Genomic DNA, 22,440 nt, shown 5'->3' with positions numbered 1-22,440 from the left:
TCCATTAGCCATGCGCGGCACAAGTTAGCTATTGAGATTATATCAGACTTCAAAAAGCTGATGTCATTATCGGTTATTATTTATTGGTAAACTACACAATCACCGGCAAATAAAAAAACAGAAAAGAAGATGTAGACTGACAGATCGTTCATATATACGAGGAAGAGTGATGGGCCTAGAACTTAACCTTGCGCAACACGTGAGTTGACGGGGGTTACAGAAAAATTAGAGCCATTGACTGCTACAAATTGTGAGCGATGATGGAAAATACACTCAATCCTAATAAGTACGTTCCATTCGATATTACGTTTACTTATTTTGAAAGCAATGATTGATAACTTTAGACAAAATCAAGGAATACGCAGTCCGCCAGTGACCCACGGTCCAGAAGGGTATGCAGATTATGATTGGAAGAAGAAAGTTCCGTTTTGTAAGAAAATAAGTTTAAAAAACCGTGATGACATGGATTAAAAAAAGACGTTTGAATCAAGGAAATTGACAAGATTCGAGTAAACAATATGCTCTAATATTTTGCAGGGAACGCTCGTTAGCGATATTGGACGGAAGTAATTAGTCGAATGCTTTGGCATGCACTTATGTTTACGGTCCATTCTCCCCTCTTTCCAGTCATCAGGTAAACTTGAAGCATCTAAATACTGCTAAAAACGTTTCGCCAGAATCCTGAAGTACATTTAGCGCTTTTAAGTTATTTAGAATTAATTTTGTTAACACCCACAGAAGAAAACAACTTAAGAAAGTCAATTAGTTTAACTATACCTGCAGAATCGAATATTGCTGTGAACATTGGGAGAAAGCTTACTTAATTTCAGGATTAGGAGGTTTTCCAACAGCAGAAAAGTCATTAAAAACGTGTTGTTTAAAAAACTAGCACACACATTGTTACCCTTACTAAAGTCGCATATCTGGACTTATATAAAAAATATGGTTATATAAAAAATTGGGCATATCTGGCCATACAAAGCACATCAGTTTATATGAGGCATATCTGACCAGAGTTGCCCAATTTTTTATATATCGATATCTGAGTTTGCCAAACAGAGGCATACTGCCTCACATATAAGGCCAGATATGTCCCATTAAATAAGGCAACCTTTATATATATTGTTGTTTTCTACGAATATCTACCAAAAGTGACTTCTCATCTGTATATAAAAAATACCGATTGGATATGGAGCATGTACCAACTTTTATTAATTTTTACATGAGCTGCGCTTTACGCAGCTCCTGATTTCGCTCAACATAATTCCCAGGGAAAGCATTAACGTTTCATCGACATTCGCTTAACGAATGTTGATGAAACGTTAATGGCGACGAAACGTTTGTCCATTAAACGGGTATCCACGAGAAGGTGGCCGTGGAACGTGTTATTACGAAATGCTAGGAAAAAAAAAGTATTATACCTGTAGTTGTAACATGATTTCAGACGGTCAATAACAGGATACTGCTGGCAGAATTTTGGAGAAATTAATCTCCCGGCTACCAGAGGATAGACACGGCCTAATTCTAGAGGTATAATGGAAGAGTACCTGTAGAAAAACGATCAATTGTCGCGAAGTAGATTGCAGCGCACTTACGTTGACGATACTGGACTTGAAAGCAGTAATCTGAGATATATGTTGACACGGGCATTACAACCACTCAAGCACAAAAATGAGAAAAAAGGTGTTCATGAAGTTTTAACACGATGTAGCACAAGCTGTCATTTGTAGAACCGAACACTAAACGCATCACAAAACATTCTTGGGCTTCTTCGAAGAAATCGCTTGTTGCCAATATACGGGTAATACTTTTCGAATTTACTGCAGAAGCAGAATCCGCAGCAGCCACACAGGGCGCAACACACGCCAAACTAGGTCCGGCAGAACGCATTCCAAGATCGCCAACGGTTAATGTGTCATCCGTCACACCACGCGACCACGCTTCCGACATTTCCCGCGCGCAGAGAGCGGAGTCAAGCGATAAAAAGCCTACGGCTGATTGGTTCGGCAAGGGTTCACGTTCTACCAGAGAGAAAAGGAGAGAGGGAAAGGCCAAAACGGGAGTGCACACACAAAAGGCTTATCTTCTGGGCATCCCAACCAGGACCTGGCCCTGATCCCAACAATGACCACAACGAGAGGATTTGTCACTTGTACCCATGGTTGATAGTGCAGTAAATGCTATGTGTGGGCCTTGGGCTTGAGGCAGGTGCCATGTTCTGCCTTATGACCAGCTTCTAGAGTGTAAGTACCTGACCCTAACCGGAGACACGATTGGCCTAAAACAAGCATAGCGTCTACCCTGCTGTCAATACCGAGTGAACAGGACAGCTCTATGAAGTCCAGCTTTTGAACTTCCAAAGCTGTCCAGCCCAAAATGTAATTTTAAATGAAAACTTAAGCGCGACTAGCTTATGCGCACAATGTTCACAAATATATATATATATATTTACCAATACATTTAAAATTATGTGTACACTGTTAGGTTCGTGTTTTTAAACTTCTGTCTTTTTACAAAAGAGTTACACGTAAAAGACACCACGGACAGCATATCTTCCGACTTTCAACACGCGATGAATCGCCGACGCACGCAAACGAAAGGTTGCGATGCTGCGCGAACGGTTTTTGAAAGATGCTGCGTAGGGTACTCCGGGCACAATGGCTTCGCAGCCGTTCGAAGGGAAAATGATTCGCCACGACGAAGTAGCGTCTTGCAAATTCAGTAAGCTAACGGTTCGTGTTTCCCCGTTATATTTTATCTGGGAAACTTGAGCAAAATTAGTTTCACTGCTAGAATTAGCGGGAAAATTGGCATCACGTGATACTAGCACGAATTCAATTTCCCGCTAAATTTAGCGGAGCGGTTACACCGATGCCGACGGCGACGCCGACAGCGCTTAACGCAGAAACGGGCGCCTAAGGGCTGCGATCTAAAATCCATTATTTGATTTACTCGCTTTCCGATCTTATGCACTTCGTCATATTGTTACACGTCAAACATTTAACCAAACTTTATTTGTCTTTTAATCTTCAAAATGAGCGATTGATTAATTGGTCAAAATTACCGGATTAACTTTACTTTGAGGATGTTAACAATAGTTAAACAATTACTTGAAACTCATGCAATATAGATACATCAACTAGTGTCTTGGCGATTACAAATGACGTTTTGCTTGCACAATCGAAACAGGCCCAGATATCATTCTCATGGGATATATTTGTACCCATATATGTCGTATATGGCAGTATTTGAACTTTTATGCAGCGATATATGGCTATATTTGCACGCGTATATGACGATATATGGCCGTATTTACGCACTCAAATGGCTATATATAGCAGCATTTGTTCACTTATATGGCGATATCTAGCTGTACTTGCTCGCGTATATAGTGGTATATGGCCATATTTGACTGCTTATATTATCATATATGGCCATGTATAAAATATATCGGGCCATATTTGACGTTTTCGTACGGGTAGGAACCACCTCGCTGTTCTCGTAGGTTATTGGCACAAAGCAGGTTTGCTTACAGTCTACAGTATTCCTAAATTGTTTCGGGTTTTAATTTAGTAATTATGGTAACGTTGTAGTAAAAGAGGTAAGTGTACCCTAGCTAATACCATCCATGTAGTTTTAGAAAGTTGCTTTCTAGGTTGCTCAACGGCTTTCACATGACGAGCCTTTTGCCGCACGTAGCAAACGTTTTGTTTTATTTGCTAGTCGTTTTAGAGTTATGTAACACCATGTGACTGTGCATCAAATTTAATCACGCGGCATGGGTGTAGATACTAGTAAGCCTTTCAACGTTTTTTTAAATACAAATTTCAGTTGGATTGTACCGCCAGCTGGTCAAATGACAGCAAAATATATCCATGAATGTGCGAAGTTAATTATTCTTATCTGAAAAATTGGCTTCACTATAATTAATAATTACCTTTGTCGTCTTTATGTGGGTTTAGTTGTTTGATCATTGAAAAATGAAGTGCATGACTGTGTGATCGCTAAGGCCGGACAAACATGAATTCAATGAGACAAGATCAGGACACTTATTTAAGAACAGATCAAGTATGCTTTAACCTGTAATTAACTAGCTAAGGTTGAAATCAAAACACATGTTAAGAAAGTCCTTGCACTGGGATGAAGATCAATTCAAAGTGCGGTGTTGATCTAACCAGGTGATACTGGGAAAATTAAAGTAACCAAAGAGAAAAATCGAGGAATCAGGAAATCGCGTTAATACAACATTGAGAGCATCGTCTAGCTTGCCTTCCAAACTAGTGTTACACTGGGGGGGGGGGGGGGGGGGGGGGCAGTAACAATCACCAAGAATGCACCTTTTAAAATTCATTATCACGCACACCCAAGTAATTTCTAACTCACAAGCTAAATGTACACTAAACGAACTAAGAGTCTCAGCAACCGCAATCAGTACACCACATACATTTTAAGACCCTCTATTACAACGGTAGACGTTGAAACGTTTTCGACCATAACATATTTCGCTGTTCCGAACCTTCGCCGATAACCAAATTTCAGTTAACAGGAAAATCAAAGCATCACTGAAATGAATAACAAATTTAAGTTTATATTGTTCATTAATATTACTCTGACTGTTATTAAAAAGCAGTGACAAATCATCACGCGTAGTTGGTGTGCCACTGCGCCTTTTACCGTATTTACTCGAGTAATAGCCCCACTATTCATCAACAAGGCCCCTTGCGTCTACTTTTCCACAGAACAAATATACAGCCAATTATTGCGTTGCGCCTAAATAACATAGTGAATAACCAGATCGAGATCACGATTGTCCATACAAATGCAATCTTCACAGATTGTATCTTCACACGAGGACGTTATCTCTGTTCTGTAAGCAGCTGTAATCATGCTGTCAATCGCGGTGATTGGAAATCTGCCTGCTCCGCGGAAAAGCGAACCCTCAGGTTTTCTTCGTAAACAGTGCGGCTATTACTCGGGTAAATGCGGTAGTTTCCTGTGATGAATACGTGTTTCCACCCGATTCATTCGTGGTGGGGATATTAACGGTTGGGGCATCGAAGGTGTTATTGGTCAAAGGAGTCTTAGAAACACTATCCGAAACAGCGTCATACATGCAACATTTCTTCTCTACGTACTACTTCTTGTATCTCACTGAAGAGCCGAAGATTGCTTTTTACCAAATTCAGTTATGTCTCTACTGATAAGACGCGCCTCTGGACGAAAGTCTTCCCAGACCGAAACACTCGATGATTTTAGGCTAGGGTGTAATGCGAGCACTTTCTCTCTTACTTTAAAAACCTAAAAGATGAATACTTAACAATGATCGGTCGGCATTTGTTGGCTAGAAAAACTGCTAAGCGGTGCGCTCGTTCAAGGATTTCCGGGGTTAGCTGAAAGGAGGTACATGCTGATAAAGAGTTTCTTTTGTTTAAGAACACGACTGAAACAGCAAATCAGAAACGGTATGAAAAGTAGAATTGTCATGACGCAATCTTTATTCAAAGTCCTTGAGTTGTGCACGCAGTGTAGTGTTTTATTTTTGTACAAATTATACGGTTTGTGGCATGACTGCAAATTCTTGTGAAACAGCGTCAAGGACGATTGTTTGTGATTCGACCGTTGACAGTCGAGCTCCTATGCCAGCTATTCGACTTTCCATTGACTTTTGGTTTCGTTTTTATTTATTTATTTCAATACCCCCAGAGCCCAGAGGGCATTACAGAGGGGGTGGACAAGAACAACAACCATGCAAAAACATAAAAAGCAAAGCAAAGGCCAACAATGCACTTCTGCTAGAGAGAGGAAAACCTCGTCCACACATTTAATCAAACCAGCCTGACCTGTTTCCAAATCTTTGCGAACGGCTTTTTAAACTTTGAAGCAGGCATCATTTATGCCAAAGAAGGTTCTCACGAAGCGTTCGAATCAAGCCGAAGAGCGAGGTCCGTCCGGGGGCTCGTGTCGGTTTCTAGATCACTAGAAAGCAGCAGTAGTGATGTAACAACATCGCAACAATCGCGAATTGTAAACAGCAGCACAGGTGGGCATGGGAACAGAAGCAAAAATAGGACGCTAGTTTTTTTCGCGTGCAAAGGGGGGGGGCTTCTTACCAACCCGAACGATGAAAAAACGCAGAGTGTGAGGCACAGTTATCATGTTGCCGTTCCCACGCCCACTAGAAGAGCAAGCGTCGTTCCAGCCGTTGAAGTACGAGTTGATGACCGTTGATGGCGCTGTCGATGACGTTGCCCTGGCGAATCGCCGGGAGGCGTGGAATGGAAGGTCATTTTACGAGGCGAATAAATAACAGTCACTTCCGCGATGATTCCGTGATGCCTAAGCAGAAAACGTCGATAGGGTACAAACTTCAGGAACCAAACCAAAAAGAGTTCGCAGCTGACACGGCCAAACCTGAACGATGAAAACACGCAGAGCGTGAGATACTGTCGTCGTGTTGCCGCTCCCATGCCCACTCTAATGTTATGTTGTTTCAGCAGGATTCCAACTACATAATGGCTCCCACAATGCAGACTGAAAAGAGCTACAAAACACAATTAAAAACCTTAGCGTATGTATTAATTTATCGAGGCACAAGTTTCGAAAAAAGAAACTTAAGACGAGGTGTTTATACCTACTAAACAGCAGAAGAGGGCTGTTTATTAACAATTCAGATTTGCTAAGTAGTTGATGCACAACACACTATATGTCCTGCAAACAAACAAATACAAATCGATTACTTTCATTTTTAAAATAATTCGGTCAAGTCACATTGTTTGGACGAAAACTAATCGACGTTTTTCTTTCCTTAGAGTAAACTAAAGTGCCAGAAGGAGCATCCAGTTGCACTGACCTTAACTAAAGCTTTCTACTTTTTGTGTTGATTTAGCACCTGAAAGTTGTCTAGATTACATGGGCGATCAAAGCACCGCAAAAGGTAGTGGAGTCGTGTTCGAGCCTTGCCAAGCAAAAACTCATACCCATTCCGTTCAAAAAATCTCCGACACCAAACACTAAGAAATATTCACCTTTAAAGGACATGTGCAAAGGAAAAGCAATTTAAGCAGCCTGGATTGAAAAAGACCGTCGTAAAATAAAACTTCAAAACGAAAAAAAAAATTGAGAGCTATATTTACTGGTCAAAAGGAATTGGTAGTTGGCGTCCGCGGGATCCGCCACTAGTCACGCGGTAGACCCGTGCGCCGCCTCGCAGCGTCGCCGCGGCCGCAAGTCGCCGGATCCGTTCGGCGCCGCCGAAATCCCAGAACATCCACGCCACCGCCGCCGCCTCACGCTGAGCGTGGCGCTCAGCCGGCTGAACGCGTTTTGCCACACTGCCGCCGGAAGGAAACACACCGCCGCGAGCCGCCGCCGTCAATTTCTGACCGGAGCACAGGTCTATCACATGGTCCTTGCGCTCTTTCGGGAGCTTTCATGAAAAAGTTACTTATTAATCTTCGTTTTATTGTTGCACTTAAAACAAAGATTAATAACAAACTTTTAGAGCCCATAGGAAGCTCCCGAATGTGCGCAAGAACCACGCGACTCTTGCAGTTATATACATGGTTAAAGTCAGCGAGCAACGCGAGGAAGCTAGAAGAATATAAAAGACAGGATAGACGCTGATCAGCGTCTATCCCAGGGTGTAAGATAGACAGGTGGTGAAACGAGAGCCAAATGAGCGACCGGATTGTGTCCCCCTCGGTTTTCTCTTTTTCTGTGGCGCCATCTATGTGGAGCACCGCGAACTCTCACTTCAGGTGGGCGAACGCTGGCGACCGGTTAAACTGACGGAGAAGGTTTCTCGTGACTGTCGTGCTCTCGGTTTATTTTGCGCACTCCCCATTGAGTTCCATGCAAATTCGATTCCGATTTTTTTCTTCTCGCCGCAGCGCCATCTGTCGCAAATCGGGGGTACCCGCAAGCCACCCGCAAGCAGACGAGTACACAATCGGGTCACGGCGCTGCGGTAGGTTCCTATGGGCCGTTTCCCCACCTGTCTATCTTACACCCTGGTCTATCCCGTCTCTTGCTTTTTTGTGATGTTTCCTCACTGTGCTTGCGTACTCTTACCATGTATAATGCTTACCAAATAGCCCAACTCACCACTCTTCTACAGCTCTTGCAACCATTTTTCCCCGGGCTCCCGCAGGCGCAGGCTACAAATTCGTTTCATACCTTAAATATAGCTCTAAACACCTTTCTTCTTTCGTTGTAAATTTGTTTTATGAGGTGCTTTTTTATATATGTGCAGTTTAAAAAAAATGCATTTCCTTTGCATATGTTTTTCAAGGCAGTAAATATACTTTTTACACTCTTAAGAATGTAAAAAAGCAATTTCTAGAGACTTTCACGCATGCCTAGACCGTTTCAGTACCGTTATGTTGAGCAATACACCTTTTTTAATTGCAAAACATGGGTGATATTTTATTGTATGCTTTTAATTTTTGGAGGATGTAGAAAAGATGTGGAGAAATGTTGCTATAAAAAAGGGTGCAGGTGACATTTCACTCGCTTGAAATAGCCTTAGAAGCGGTTATTTTAGCGACAATATTGAATAAGTATTGCAGATACAAATGTTTTTAACTTTGAAACATATTTCTCGACCTTCGGGATATTTCGCTTTATGTGAAATAGAAACTTCAGCCACGCAATATTCTTAGAGCTTTTGTAAATTCAGGGATGGTCACCTGCGAATGAATAACTTTTTTTTTTTAGTTATTCAGCGATCAGGGTTTTGTGTGCAACTAAATACGGTACGTGTTGCTTGTAGACTTGCTGCTAGTAAAAAAAAATAGCTCTATGATGCTGCTAATAGTGCCATATCTCCCTTTTCAATTTTTCAATTTGTTTGCCAGGACTCTAAATGTTGTGCCTTCCCTAACCCTTCTCAGCTGGGTAAAAAAGTCTCGGAGTGCTCGCTGTAATGCACTTAGCGTGTTATGGTAGCGTCCAAATGGTATTTTGTAACACCCTCAGGGTGCTAATAAACATACTTAAGAAGTTACCTAATATTCTAAGTGCATCACACCCCTACGGGTTTACTGCAACACCCTAAAGATGTCAGCGCCAGAACAAGCTTATATACGGCCTCAAGAGTGTTACTTAAGACTGAAGTTTCCATTGCAGCCTAGCTATTTAATATCCGACCGTTATATGTACACAGATCTTCTGGCACCCTTTTCCTGCTTTCTTGGCGCAGGTCCTCCGCATCTCGAGCAGTTCCCGCCACCAGTACACGTCCGGAGAGATTGTGAACTTGATGTCCGTCGATGTTGAGCAAGTGGGACAGTTTTTATTGATCTGTCACAACTGCTGGGATGTGCCACTCCGGATAGTCTTGACTCTGGTGTTTTTATGGCAATACCTTGGTGCGTCATGCCTGGCTACGGTAGCCACCATGCTTGCCAGCAGTCTAACGACGACGTTGGTTGCCCACTTTTGTGACAAGTACCAGGTACTAAACAGGCCCCATTAACACTTCCTTCCCAGGCCTATTTCACTCGGGCCTGCAGACATTAGGTTTTCACATTAGTTTCACATACTCAAGGCTGGTTCGCGCAGAAATAGCAAAGAAATAAACACAGCGCAAAACTGAACACAAGAAACAAGTAGAATACACAGACAAACACAGCCCTGACTAGAACGACTATCGTTTTCTATGTTTTTGTTTGTTTCCTATGTATTCTACTTGTCCTTGCATTCATTTTTGCGCTGTTTTTATTTTTCTGATCTTGCACGGGGGAGTCGCCCATCCTCCCACCTTACTGCTGGTTCACACACTTGCCACTTCTTATGGAGGAGTGCATTACGAACATTTGCGATACCTTACACTGAGAGAACACACTGACACGCTGGCGCCATCTATGAGGTGTCTATGGAAACTGCCTTGCACTAGAGGAAAATTTTTCGCAGTAATGGGGAGATCAAATGTACGTACTATCAGTGTGAAAATTGTCGTTTATTTTATTGTCAAAGGTTTTCCGAGCCAATAGTAAAATAATGTTGCGCTAAAAAAAGTTTACGAAAATATCGCAAGGTTTCCACGGCTACTTAAGAGAGGGCGCCATTGTGTTCTCTCGTCGTAAGAGATAACAAGAGGTCGTAACGGATTCGGTCGTGACCAGTTGTAAGTGTGTGAAAGGGCCTGCACAGAATTCGATAGCTTCTTTTCGAATATACCTTTTCGGAACAACCCTCCAAACGCCTCGCGCGAAATACTGTGCGGACCTCCTAACCACCGTGGCATCTACCACGTTAAAATGCAGACTTGTACGGTACTCATTACAAGAAACTAAATTAATGGTAATCGATGCATTTTTTAAGTAATTTTTGAATCTTTTGAATGCATTTATTCGAAATAAATTCCAAGTGTAACTTGATTTCTCTTAGAGGTACAAAAATTACTTGTAACCGCTACTTATTTCCCCCCTCTTTCTCATAGCCCCCTTTGTTCCTACAAGTTTCCAACCAAGAACTACTCGAACCATGTCTCCTGGAGGAATATGGTTTACAAAAAATTAGTGAATTAAGAATATAAGTAGCTATAATTTGGTGATTTTACTCTAATATTGAACAGTACGAAAGACCAGTCTTCAAACCGGCTGAAAATCTGAATCAATCGGGAAGATACTGCTACTTTCTCAAGTAACGACCAATTACTTTTCTTCTCAAGTAATCAGGTAATACAGATAAATATTCCTTTAACAAAGAGTGATTGTAATTGTAATCAATCGCTGGTTTTGTGTAACATGAACAAAACTGCACTGAATATAGCGAGAGGGTACCGGAGTTGCTCGCCTGCCCTGGCCCGCTCGCCGTCGCCTGCAAGGTCGCTTTTGTTTGCTATGGTCACTGAAAAGGTGACAACAGCAGGGCGACTCTCTCAGACTCTCGGCCTCCAGCATGCTCTCATAGCCTACCGGCATGCTTTAATTGCTCGTGCGCGCTCGACGTTCACTTGTCGCCGATGCGTTATCGAAGTCAGAAAGCTTGCGCTAGAGGCGGGACAACTGAAACGTCTTCGTGCAGTTTTCACTCCGACAGTGACTATAGAACCGGTAGTACAGTGTACTTAACTGTTAAACATAACGCGGGAGCGGTGGCCGGAGAGACTGCGTGCGCCATCTACCGGCTCACTCTGGAAGCTTATGCCGCTGTTGTTTTCTGGAGTTACACTCCCGGCTCCGAAACAATCACCGATGCGTGACTCGGCGATAAAAAAAATCGATTTTGATTTTTTTCTTGTTGTTATTGTTTAATGAAGGTGACCTTTATTAGAGAAACTGCAAGATCACCGAAATTGGTAGCCCGGCATGGTAAATGCGTAGATGTGACTAAAAAAAAAACAAGTAAAAATTTAAAGCGTGGGTGATAAAGAAAAGAACGAGGAGGTCGTGCGATAATTGTATCGGGAAATGGCGACAATCCCAAGAAGAGCCGGCTTGTTGTCTGCCGCATCATTGATTTAATCGCTAGACAGCTCTGCTATCACTTTCGGCCACCGCTCCCGCGTTATGTTTAACAGTTGAGCACACTGCACCTGGCGTTCCCGACATTCGTCTCCGCGCCGCAGACGGTACCAAGTTAAGTGCTGGTTAAAAAAAAACACACGTTGTTTTTGTTGTTTGTATTTTAGAAACGGCAAATGGACTCGAAGGATGCACGGCTTCGTCAGACAACTGAAATGCTCAACGGAATAAAGGTATTTTGTTTCTCAGCGACTTACATCTTTTGATCACTCGAGACGAGAATAATAAAAGTGGAACATTTGCCGACATTGGCGAACGGCGTCCATGCAGAAAGAACACTTTCGCCCAGGGATAGTCTGATATGTGTCCCAAAGCATCGCAATTCACATGATCACATGATCATACGTTATGTTAGTTCGTATTCCTATCGTCAGTGACAGCTTGAGAAATGCGGGACTTGGCCAGTCCCGAGCATTTTAATATTGCTCCGCAGCCAACCAGATTCTTACATTAGCGGATAAGAACGCCTAATAACGAAGCACAAACCCCGCGAACTTGATGAGCTGCGCCCTGTCTTTTTTGAAGCTCTCATTTGCAATAAATTGAAGCGTTTTCTGGACATCGCCATACCCAAGCTGCCATTTTCCTGTTAATCCCAGTGATTTGGCTTTGCGAACCTTCTGGGAGAGGTCATCCTCAGAATGTTCGCTTTCTTGCAAAACAGAGAGAGCCAATTACGGCGAGCAGTATCCCAGCGAATAACGCAACTCAAAATACGGTGGGAGTGAAACGAAAACAAAAATGTTAAGTGTACAGGGACATCGCGCATGACGTTAAACTTGCTCATTGCTCCTATAGGCGCCTCGCTTATTGTCAGACCTTCGGTATTATTCCCAGTTTCGCTAATAAAGCTCGGAACCTTTATTGTTTGTCGTGATTGGCTGTTTCGCGTATCAAAAGCAAAGTCAGAGTTTTTTTGTTTTTTTTCTGTACGGTGCGTATATAGTCAATAGCCATGGTGTGGCAAGCACCAAGAATCTCATACTCGGTTCCTAAACCAATAAACGTAGAGCATTAGATGATAAGAGCGCCGAGGAAAACATCACGGTGTGCAAAAATTGTGAACGTGATAATCGACGCCCTATGGTTCTTAACGTTGCAGTGCTTCGGGCATTTTATTTTAAATGTATCTTTTTCCCTTCCAGCCTCTCGGCTTTTCGAAATGCTGGACGTTCATCCAGCTCGACTGTTTCTACGCGTGTTATTTATATATAAGCAGTGTCCGCACATATCTTTCTCTTTCTTCAGGTGATCAAGCTGAACGCGTGGGAGCCCCCCTTCATGGAGAGGGTGAAGCGAACGCGTTCCGAAGAACTGTCTTTCGTGAAGAAATACTCTCTCCTGCAGTCCACATTCACATTTGTCTGGGCTGCGACACCTAATGCGGTGCGTACACAAACATTAACTTGTGTTCTGCCTCCGAAAGGTCCTTTTGATGACCAGCAAAATCAATTCCAATTATAATATAAGTAGGACTTCATGTTTTCGGCGTTCATTCTTCCCACAGATTTCTTTCGCGGTGTCGCTTTTAGTTGCCGGGCAGAACATCGGTGTTTATCGGATCATAAGGTGTGCGGTACCAGAAGTAAAAATTAGCCTTGTGGACACAGTTCAGTATGTTCCCGGTAAATTAAAAATAAAGTTGTGTGTAAAACGTTTTCCTCGTGAAGCTTGAATCTTCTTTATTCAATGGCTGCTTGAATTCGGGGTTTTTCGGGATTTCTCTCGATTTTAGTAAAACCAACACTGGGGCTACATTTCTTAGCCCTAGAGTCGGTAACGAAATCTGACGTAGCTCTGGTTAATATTCTGTTGTTTTATTTGTAGGCTGCGCTGGCATCATTCGGCATTTTTGTGATGCTGAGCGAAGACAATCATCTCACTCCGTCCATCGCCTTCACCTGCCTCTCCCTCTTTATGCTACTGCGCGGCCCAATGTACACTTTGCCTGATGCAATTTCCAGACTGATAAGGGTAAGATGAAGTATATTTTCTCATTACAAGATTCAAGCCGTTCATTGAAGCGTAATTGTTTATAAAAAAACAGATTTATAAAATTTGTACTATGTTTTTCAATATATTTGTTTACTCTTTTGAACATTTGGCAGACATTTTAATTGAATAATGTTCACAAAGTAATTCGTCACTGACATGTAAAAATGAACGGGTAATGCCCCATCCCGAACGAGACATCTACCAAACTAGCATCCGAATCGCGTAAAGATATGGCTAAGGTCATAGAAAAATATTTTCTGTTGAAGGTCGTTTGAATAACTTGCATTAGTAAAAACAAAGATATTTAGAGGCTTTAATCAGCTTACATAAGATTGAGATTTGGTTTGAACCAATACGACAGCCCTCATATTATGGTCCCTCTCAAGAGGCTGTCTGTGCTCCCAAGAAAGCACAGCTGGACGAAGAAGCGATTGGCACAACTCCAGAAAACAATATATTTAAAGGCGTCAATCAGTTTGAGTTAGCCTAAGATGAAAATTGATCCAATGTATATTTCCCTGCAGTATGTGGTCCCTCTAAAGAGATAGTCGGCGTTCCCAGAAAAAAACAAAAAACATAGCTAAACGAAGACTTGCGTGTCACAACTACAAAAAAGAAACATTTAAAGGCCTCCCTCAGTTTGAGTCAGCTTAAGATTGAAACTGATCCAGTGAAAATATCCCGCTAGTATATGATCTTTCTCAAGAAACAGTCTTTGTTCCCAGAAAAACCAGAGCTGGAAGAAAATGCGATTGTCACAAATCCTAAAGAAAAAAAATATTGAAAGGCATCAATCGCTTTGAGTGAGCTTATGCTTAGAATTCATCCAATATAAATGCTGCAGTATAATGCCCTCTCTCAAAAGACTGTCTGTGTTTCCCAAGAAATAACAGCTGGACGGAAATGTCATTGTCACAAATCCAGTGAAAAAATATTAAAAATCGTCAATCAGTTTGAGTTAGCTTAAGATTAGAATTTATCCAATATAAATGTCCCTGCAGCATGTGGTCGCTCTCAAGAGACTGTGTTTTCGGAAAAAAGCAGAACTGGACGAAAATGCAATTAAATGTCACAAAACCAGAACCAAAAAAAAATATTGAAAGGCGTTAATGAGTTAGGAGTGAGCTTAACGTTGGAACCGATGCAATGTGAATGTCAATGCAGTATGTATTCTCTGTCAAGAGACCGTCTCTGTTACCCGAAAAAGCAGAGCTGGACGAAAAGGCGATTGTCTCAAATCCAGTGTAAAATAATGTGTAATGGCGTCAATCAGTTTGAGTAAGCTTAAAGGGGAGGCGGTTTTTGTACTTTGCGTAAAAAACACATAGAACGAATATCTGACGTTCATAACCCATAAAACGCGGTTAGTTTTTTTCCTGGGGAAATAGTTGCCGCAAACATAAATAAAAGAAAAACGAGCAGCGTTCTCTCCTTCAACCCGCAGCCAGGAGAAGCGACCACGTGATCTGGAGCCACTTATGTGCCGCTGATTTTTATTATCGCAACGCGCCGGAGCTGGCAAAGCACAGTACACGCGCTCAGTTCCAGAACTTGGTAGGGATATATTGTCGTCAGTCATTGAAGCGATAGTACACGGGTTACCACCCGAATACTTGTGAAGCTATTGATTATCGCGTGGTCATATCAAGTGCTCTCGAAATGCTAAGGTTTAATCTATGAGCCGCATTCAAATATCGTCACTAGGGGACACTGCGACCTCTAAACTACGTCGTTGCTATGGAGAGACTGAAAGAAAGCGCTCGCTTTTATTCTTGAAATTACACCGCACCAAAGAGGTTTCTTGTTCAATGGCGTTGAATGCGAGTATATTTAGGTCCCATGAGTTCCAGTAAGTTTGTATAAAGTGAAAAACATTCCAACTGGATATCATTGCACCACCCATTTAGGACTAGTACTGATTCAATATAAGTGTCCCCGCAGTGTAAGGTCTCTCTCAGGAGACTGTCTGCGTTTCTGGAAGAGGGAGAGCTGGACGAAGAGGCAATTGGCACAAATCCAGAGAAAGGTATTTGAGCCCTTCCCTGAGGTCTACTCAGTGTACGCTTTGCCCTGGGTTCCTTTCCCAAGACGTAAATAGAGTCTTTCTAAATTTGTTTGCCCCTCTTCAGGCGATGCGGTCAGCCTGAGGCAGGCCAGCTTCACCTGGGCGAGAGAGGAACCCGAGGTCCTCCGGGACCTGACCTTTAGTGTGAAGAAAGGCAGCCTGGTGGCAGTCGTGGGTCCCGTGGGCTGCGGGAAGTCGGCTCTCCTCAAAGCCATCCTCGGTTCATTGGAGAAAGTTTCCGGGTCTGTCGACGTACACGTGAGCGACTCATTCTCGCCTAGTTTGGCAAGAGTTACGAGTAGGAATTTTATTGTGTCCCCCGTGGCTCGATCCGTTCGCCAGTTGCCTAAATCCTTTATGCAGTGTACCGTAATCGGCGTAGGCCTACACAATGATGTCTACACGCTGCGAGGCATGTTCCCTCACTTCAAATTCAGCAATCCTCGTTTATAGAACCGCATATAGCAGGGGTCTCAAAAACAAGCGGCCCGCGCCTCGCTGGGACGCGGCCCCGAGCATCAAGCGTCTGTGAGCCACAGTTCCCATGTCTCGAGAGCATATGAGTCATAGATAATGGTCTTCTGTCTTTAGTTCATTTACACTAAAAACGTAGCTCAGCACTTATAACATGTTTGCATATTTTTCTCTCTTACATTTTTGTTTCGGCTCAGTATTGTTTTGCATTAGTTTTTGCTTCTGAGCTATTTCTCACGTTGGTCACCCGCGCGACAATCACACTACTCTGTATGCTGCAAGCGCGACCTCTTTAGGACGCACCTCGGCTGCACGAACTCTTGCTGAGTAGGAGCAAAGAAAAGCTTGAGCTTGGGTTTCTAGGAGTCGAAGAGTAACAATGAAACACAAAAAATTGCCTTATAATGCTGCTATAAAAATGGTCAGGTAAACAGCAACCGTCGTGTGCAGTTTTCTTGTTGTTTTCTTTTTCCAAGAAATGTTGAACATACCAATTCCATAGAACATTGAGCGACGTGGAAATGAAAGCGTGATTCCGCATTTGTTTTATTGAAAAATGAAAGAAGTTAGGGGTGCGGTGTAATTTTAAATTATGTTATCAGATAATTATCGGCTTAAGAAAGTAGTAGCATTAAGAAATTAAAGCTAAGGTTACAAGATTACGAAAAGCAAAGATCACGAAGTCCCTTTTCTAGAAAATCTCAAATCTGACACTAAGAGACTCGGATAATTTGTTAGGAGAAAACCACTGCTGTTTATTGTTATCTTGTCCTAAAACATAATCCCCCTCAGACCCCCCTCCCCCCCCCTCCCCCCCAACGGCTTGTCCCTCAACGTTTAGGGCGTGGGCCACTTGGCCCCGCACCCGAATGAACCCGAGACACTTGGCATATAGACTATGGTGTAAATGCCCATGTTTAAAAAAAGGTTTATCGGTAGTCACCTGGTCGTTTCAGGAAAGCGAAAACACGCAACCGTGGGTCTACAGTCTATGCCACGAGCCCTTCTATTTAGAGTAAAAGTTATTCTTTGAACTCTCCAGAATTTACAAGGAAACAAAAAGGAAATCTAAGAGCTACAGAAATTTGCGCACTAATAAAAGAAGTGGTTCGTTTCGAGGAAACCCGAAGAGCAGGGACTACAGTTAACAGCCAAACAAAGTTATCTTTTCACAAATACCTACGTGGCTAGTGTTTAAGACAAACTGGGGCTCAGACCTTGCAATCGGGCGCATGCTTCAACTAAAGATTTGCCGATTCCGCAACACCCTTTGCCCTCGGCGTCCGGATGTGGTTTAAAAAAAGTGAAAGCCGTTTACAACTCCCTGTAACACCGAGTTAGAGCGCAGCTCTTGAGGAGGAGGAGGGAAGGGTACTGGGGGGTGAAGTGACCTGGGGGGGTCACGTGACCTTGGGGGGTCACGTAACGATGCTGATGATGTCATCAGTGATGATGGCGATGACGATGCGGATGCCGGTGAGGTCATCAGTGACGTCACTGATGACGTCATCAGTGACAATGACGATGCGGACTCCGATGACGTCATCAGCGATGATGACGATGCGGATGTAGATGACGTCATCAGTGACGTCACTGATGACGTAATCCGTGATGATGACGATGACGATGCGGATGCCGGTGACGTTATCAGGACGTAACTGATGACGTCATCAGTGATGATGACGATGACGATGCAGATGCCGGTGAGGTCATCAGTGACGCCACTGATGACGTCATCAGTGATGATGACGATGGCGATGCGGATGCCGGTGACGTCATCAGTGACGATGACGTCATCGGGGAGGTCACGTGACCTCGGCCGGGGGGGGTCACGTGACTTCGGGGGGGGGGGGGGTCACGTGACCTGGGGGACACGTGACTTCGGGTGTCACGTGACCTTGGGGTGACCTTGGGATGGCCTTGGGGGGTCGCGTGACCTTGGGGTGACCTTGGTTACGCCGACGCCGACGGCGACGCCGACGCCGCTCAAGCCGGGAACGGGCCCCTAAGAGCTGCGCTCTAAAAAGTGAAAGCCATTTAAAACTCCCTGTAACGCCGAATTGGAGCGCAGCTCTTGAGGAGGAGGAGTGAAAGATACTGAGGGGAGGGTAGACCCCTCCTCCTTCTCCTTCTCCTCCCCTCATTCTTTAATATGCTCCGGGGGGGGGGTCACGTGACCTCGGGGGGGGGGGGGGAGGTGTCACGGGACTTCGGGGAGGGGGGTCACGTGACCTCGGGGAGGCGTGACCTGGGGGTCACGTGACCTTGGGGTGTCACGTGGGGGGTCATCTTGGGGGTCGCGTGACCTTGAGGTGACCTTGGGAGGGGTCACGTGACCTTGGGAAGGGGACCACGCGACCTCGGGGGTCACGTGACCTTGGGGGTCACCTTGGGGGTCACGTGACCTTGAGGTGACCTTGGGGGTCACGTAACCTGGAGAGGTCACGTGACCTTGGGGTGACCTGGGGGTCACGTGACCTTGGGATGACCTTGGTTACGCCGACGGCGACGCCAACGGCGACGCCGCTCAAGCCGGAAACGGGCGCCTAAGAGCTGCGCTCTAAAAACAAAAAGCGCAATCTATCGTCAATATTTCGTTCACCCCTAAGCTGACAGTGCGGTGGACGCTACGCGTTTGGTGAATCAGTCGTACGTCTATCTTTAACCACGCAATCTTGCTCCCGCCAATAACCACACGCGGAGAGCGGGATCAGCTGATGAAAGGGAGGCCGTTGATTGGTCCGCCAAGCGTGTAGCTATCACAGCCTTGTCAGCTTGAGGCTGAATGGAGTATGGATATAGACTCTTACAGCTTGACAAGGGCGGGGCGTGGCTTATGACGTTCCCGCCTCTTGCTTAGGGATTGGTTCCTGGGCGTTGTGATCGGCTCATGCCGAAATCTGATTGGCCATGGAACTATAATGAGATGCACGCGTGACTCGCCACACCCTGAGTCTCGTAAGATCTAGGTGACTACAGTTTTCTGGCGTTGGACAGTAAACTAATTCATGTGTTTTTAGCAGCAGTTTATGTAGTGGCTAATAATTTTATTATAAAAGATACAGTCAGTTAATCGCCTGAAGCGTTAACACAGATTTATACTATAATTAATATATATAGCCTGTCGATCCAAAATAAAATTTCAGCGTTGCTGTTGTGTTTTACCATATTGCGTAAAATGATCGATTGCTGGGCTAGTGCGTTATGGTACGAGATTGTTTTCTACTTCCTTCTAATTTTGGCGTCCTGGTCTATCACGTCCTTTTTGCGCTGCTTTTTAATAATGTCGAACAAAGTTACGCATCGCCTCGCGCTCATTATCCGACGAAATGTAGCACGGGCGGTCCGAACCAGATGCCAAGGCTTAAGGACAAACCGTTATCAAATTGAAAAGTTATGTTCTTTTTGGGGGAAAATTGGAATGGAAATTGGGACCCTTTTTCACTCGGTTTTTGTAACAGCCGTCACTCAGCTCGATATACTCGAGAGCCCCGTCTGCCACCATTTTTTTCACTTAAAATTAAAGTAAAAAAAAATCACAATTTTTACATGAGATAAGTGTTTGTTCTCAAACGTTGACGTCTGATTCGTACCGATAGTGCTATACACTCTATAATAGATCGGGCCATAAAAGAAATCTTAAGGGTTCATCGGCTTGTCCATGTTTTGAACCCTAAAAATGTTATTTTCGGTACCCTTTAAGAAGTACCTTTGTGAAAGACCGATACGGGCTTTTTCGAGCTCCTTTATTGATGCAAAAGGTCTCTGTGAAAACCTTTGAAGAGTTCCTTTTGAACTTTTTGATAAAACAGTTCTTTATAGAAAACCATACAAGAGTATTTAAACACTTTTTTAGTAAACGGTTCTTCAAGCACCTTTCAGAAGTTCTTATTTGCTCATATTGCACTGAATCAGTTTACTATGAAGAACCCTTATGAGTTCTACGATTTTTAAAAAAAACTTCTTCATAAAAAGACCTTGAGGAGTTCTCTCAAGCTCCTTTTCCTATACGTAAGTTCTTTGTGAGCCACCCCATTCTTTGACGTCAGTGCGTGGCAACAACTAAATATTGAACTACCTACTCAAACAACATTGCTAAAATGTTACCGTTTTTGTATAATGCTCACAGCAGGAAAACTTCTTAGCAAATAGCCACTTGTCAGTGCACTTATAAATGAAAATAATAAAAAGAAAAGCCGGACTTTCCAGTAAACCACCGTGAAGCCCCTGCAGACGCAATAAAGCTAACCTAAACGTTAAGCATCTAAAGCACCTTCACGGGCGGCTCTCTACTTTAAAATAATTTGTATTATTGAAGAGCGATGTCTTCTCTGAGCCTTTGCAGAATGAGATGCCATCAAATAGTAGTCGAACAAGAGACGGGAGATGCACCTGTGATGTAGCGAATACCTTATGCCAGGACTAATCTGTCCATAAGAATTTCGAATAAAGGAATGTCGAAACTGTTTCGTCCTGCCGTGGTTACATAAAAAAAACAGCCTGTTGGGGTGGAGCTGGATTCTGGAAAAAACACATGGCTTCTTCATTACAAGTGCCTAAACGATAGAAATACCACCAGAAAATGCTTATAAACAAAGTGCATTTTTTCGGTGACTAGTACCCACAACTATTCAAGAGGTTTTCAGTTTGAAATAAACACATTGTTTTCTATATTTTCTGCTATAGGAAAATGTGTTAATTAATAGCAAATATACTATTCATCTCAAAACCACAATTATCACTGCTAAAGAACCAGACCTTTTCTCATTTGTTCTTTGGATTGAAGTTGTTGGCTGAGATGGGTCTAGGTACTGTCAATCAAACTGCCGTGCTGCGGGGAAAAGAAGTCCTGAAAGCTCTGGCTTAACGTGCCCACAATATAAAATGCTGAGTGTTACTTGTTGGGCAGTAGGAAAATAAAAGAGCATGTTGACTTAACCCTCGAAAGGAAAACAAAATAAAAAAATAAAAACTTCACTCACTCCTTAAATTACAAAATCGCACACATTGTGGATCAATGTGAATGGGAACAAAGCGAACCAAGAAGTAAAATGTGTCAATCAGGTTATAGAAGTTGTTGTAAATGCCGCTCTACAACCCTTGTAAATTTGGAACGTAATAGGCACAATAAAAACACACACAACATAAAATTGCCCTAACATACGCTATTACGTTTTGACAATTCAGTGCGCACCCCAGCCAAAGTCCATGTTTACTCGAGTGGTTTCGCTTTCTCAAGGCTTTTTTACGGGCCCTAAAGAGGCCTCCTTTTAGCGAAGCATGGGCTGACATTCTGATGCTTATCGAGAACTTCTCGCCTGATTACAAATGAAAGGTATCTTCCTTGTAACTCTTCCTTTTTAAATAATTATGAAATGTGTCATCATAGCTCTTGATTCAATTCATACCGTCGTGCTCAAAATAAGACTTTCAGCTCCCTTTTTAAAATATATCCATCCGACTCCAAAACAATATAATGTTGCTAAATAACGTTAACTTCATTCGGCCTAAACACGTGACTATGACCAGCTAAAGCTAAAGTAATAAATACAGTAAAAAATGCTAAACAGGTATTTCTGCACTTGGCCTCTTTTAAGCACAAAAAACAAATTCGAACCCCTGAGCTTGTCACCCTGTGCAAGTTCTATCAAATTCCTTCAGTGCTTGAATGCACAAAAAAAAAAGGTGGTGCATCGCTATCGGTTCAAGCAGGTCACCTATTGTTTTCCTTTCTCCAATAAAATTGTCACTGGCCCACTCTATGAGATTGAGCTCTTGCTGCAGCTGAAAGGTAAATTATTCCTGGTGTGATCATTACAACAATGCAATGGCAAGGACGCCAGATTTTCGCGTGATGGGGCATGTAATGCTTTCGCAATAAAACAAAGTTGGTATATAGGTCCCACTTACATCGCTACCGGTTCCAACAGGTAATCCATTGTTTTCCTTTCTCAATAAAGATGCATCTGGCCCCGTTTATGCGACTGAGTTCTTGCTGCAGCTGGGAGGTAAATTTTTCCTGGTGTGATGGCTACAATAATGCAATGCCAACGACGCCGAATTTTCGCGTGATGGGGCATGTAATTCTTTCGCATTAAGACAAACTTGGTATATATGCCGTACTTGATTTTTTAAGGACGAACAGCACAGCTGATTGATAAACCCCCATACGTGTGATGTGGTCGCGATATGTGCACAAAAGCGAGACAGTTTCAACATTCATTCTCGTCAACGAATCTAACAAAACATATGACCCACGTCGCAAATTTTCACAGTTAAGGTTTTTTATGTGAAGAAAAAAAAAACCGTGCTGACGGAAATTTTTGGGAAAAAACCGCGCTTTATAGACGATTGCAAGCAAGGCAGACAAGCCCGTGC

The 22,440-nt window shown here is 43.2% G+C and overlaps 1 protein-coding gene across 1 annotated transcript in view; it reads left to right on the top strand.

Moving 5' to 3' along the window:
• LOC8050782 (multidrug resistance-associated protein 1) overlaps positions 1-22,440 on the top strand; it is a gene marked incomplete at its 5' end in the record, with an annotated part of 109,083 nt that overhangs the window by 42,392 nt on the left and 44,251 nt on the right. Inside the window, 6 exon segments of the mRNA XM_040207301.2 lie at positions 9,200-9,454; positions 11,636-11,701; positions 12,777-12,914; positions 13,356-13,502; positions 15,465-15,549; positions 15,653-15,846. Coding sequence (XP_040063235.2) covers positions 9,200-9,454; positions 11,636-11,701; positions 12,777-12,914; positions 13,356-13,502; positions 15,465-15,549; positions 15,653-15,846 — 885 coding nt within the window.

The sequence above is a fragment of the Ixodes scapularis genome, unplaced genomic scaffold, assembly GCF_016920785.2.
Source record: "Ixodes scapularis isolate PalLabHiFi unplaced genomic scaffold, ASM1692078v2 PGA_scaffold13__105_contigs__length_92229423, whole genome shotgun sequence".
Taxonomy (NCBI): Eukaryota; Metazoa; Arthropoda; class Arachnida; order Ixodida; family Ixodidae; genus Ixodes; species Ixodes scapularis.
This window is presented reverse-complemented; position numbering and strand designations above follow the sequence as displayed.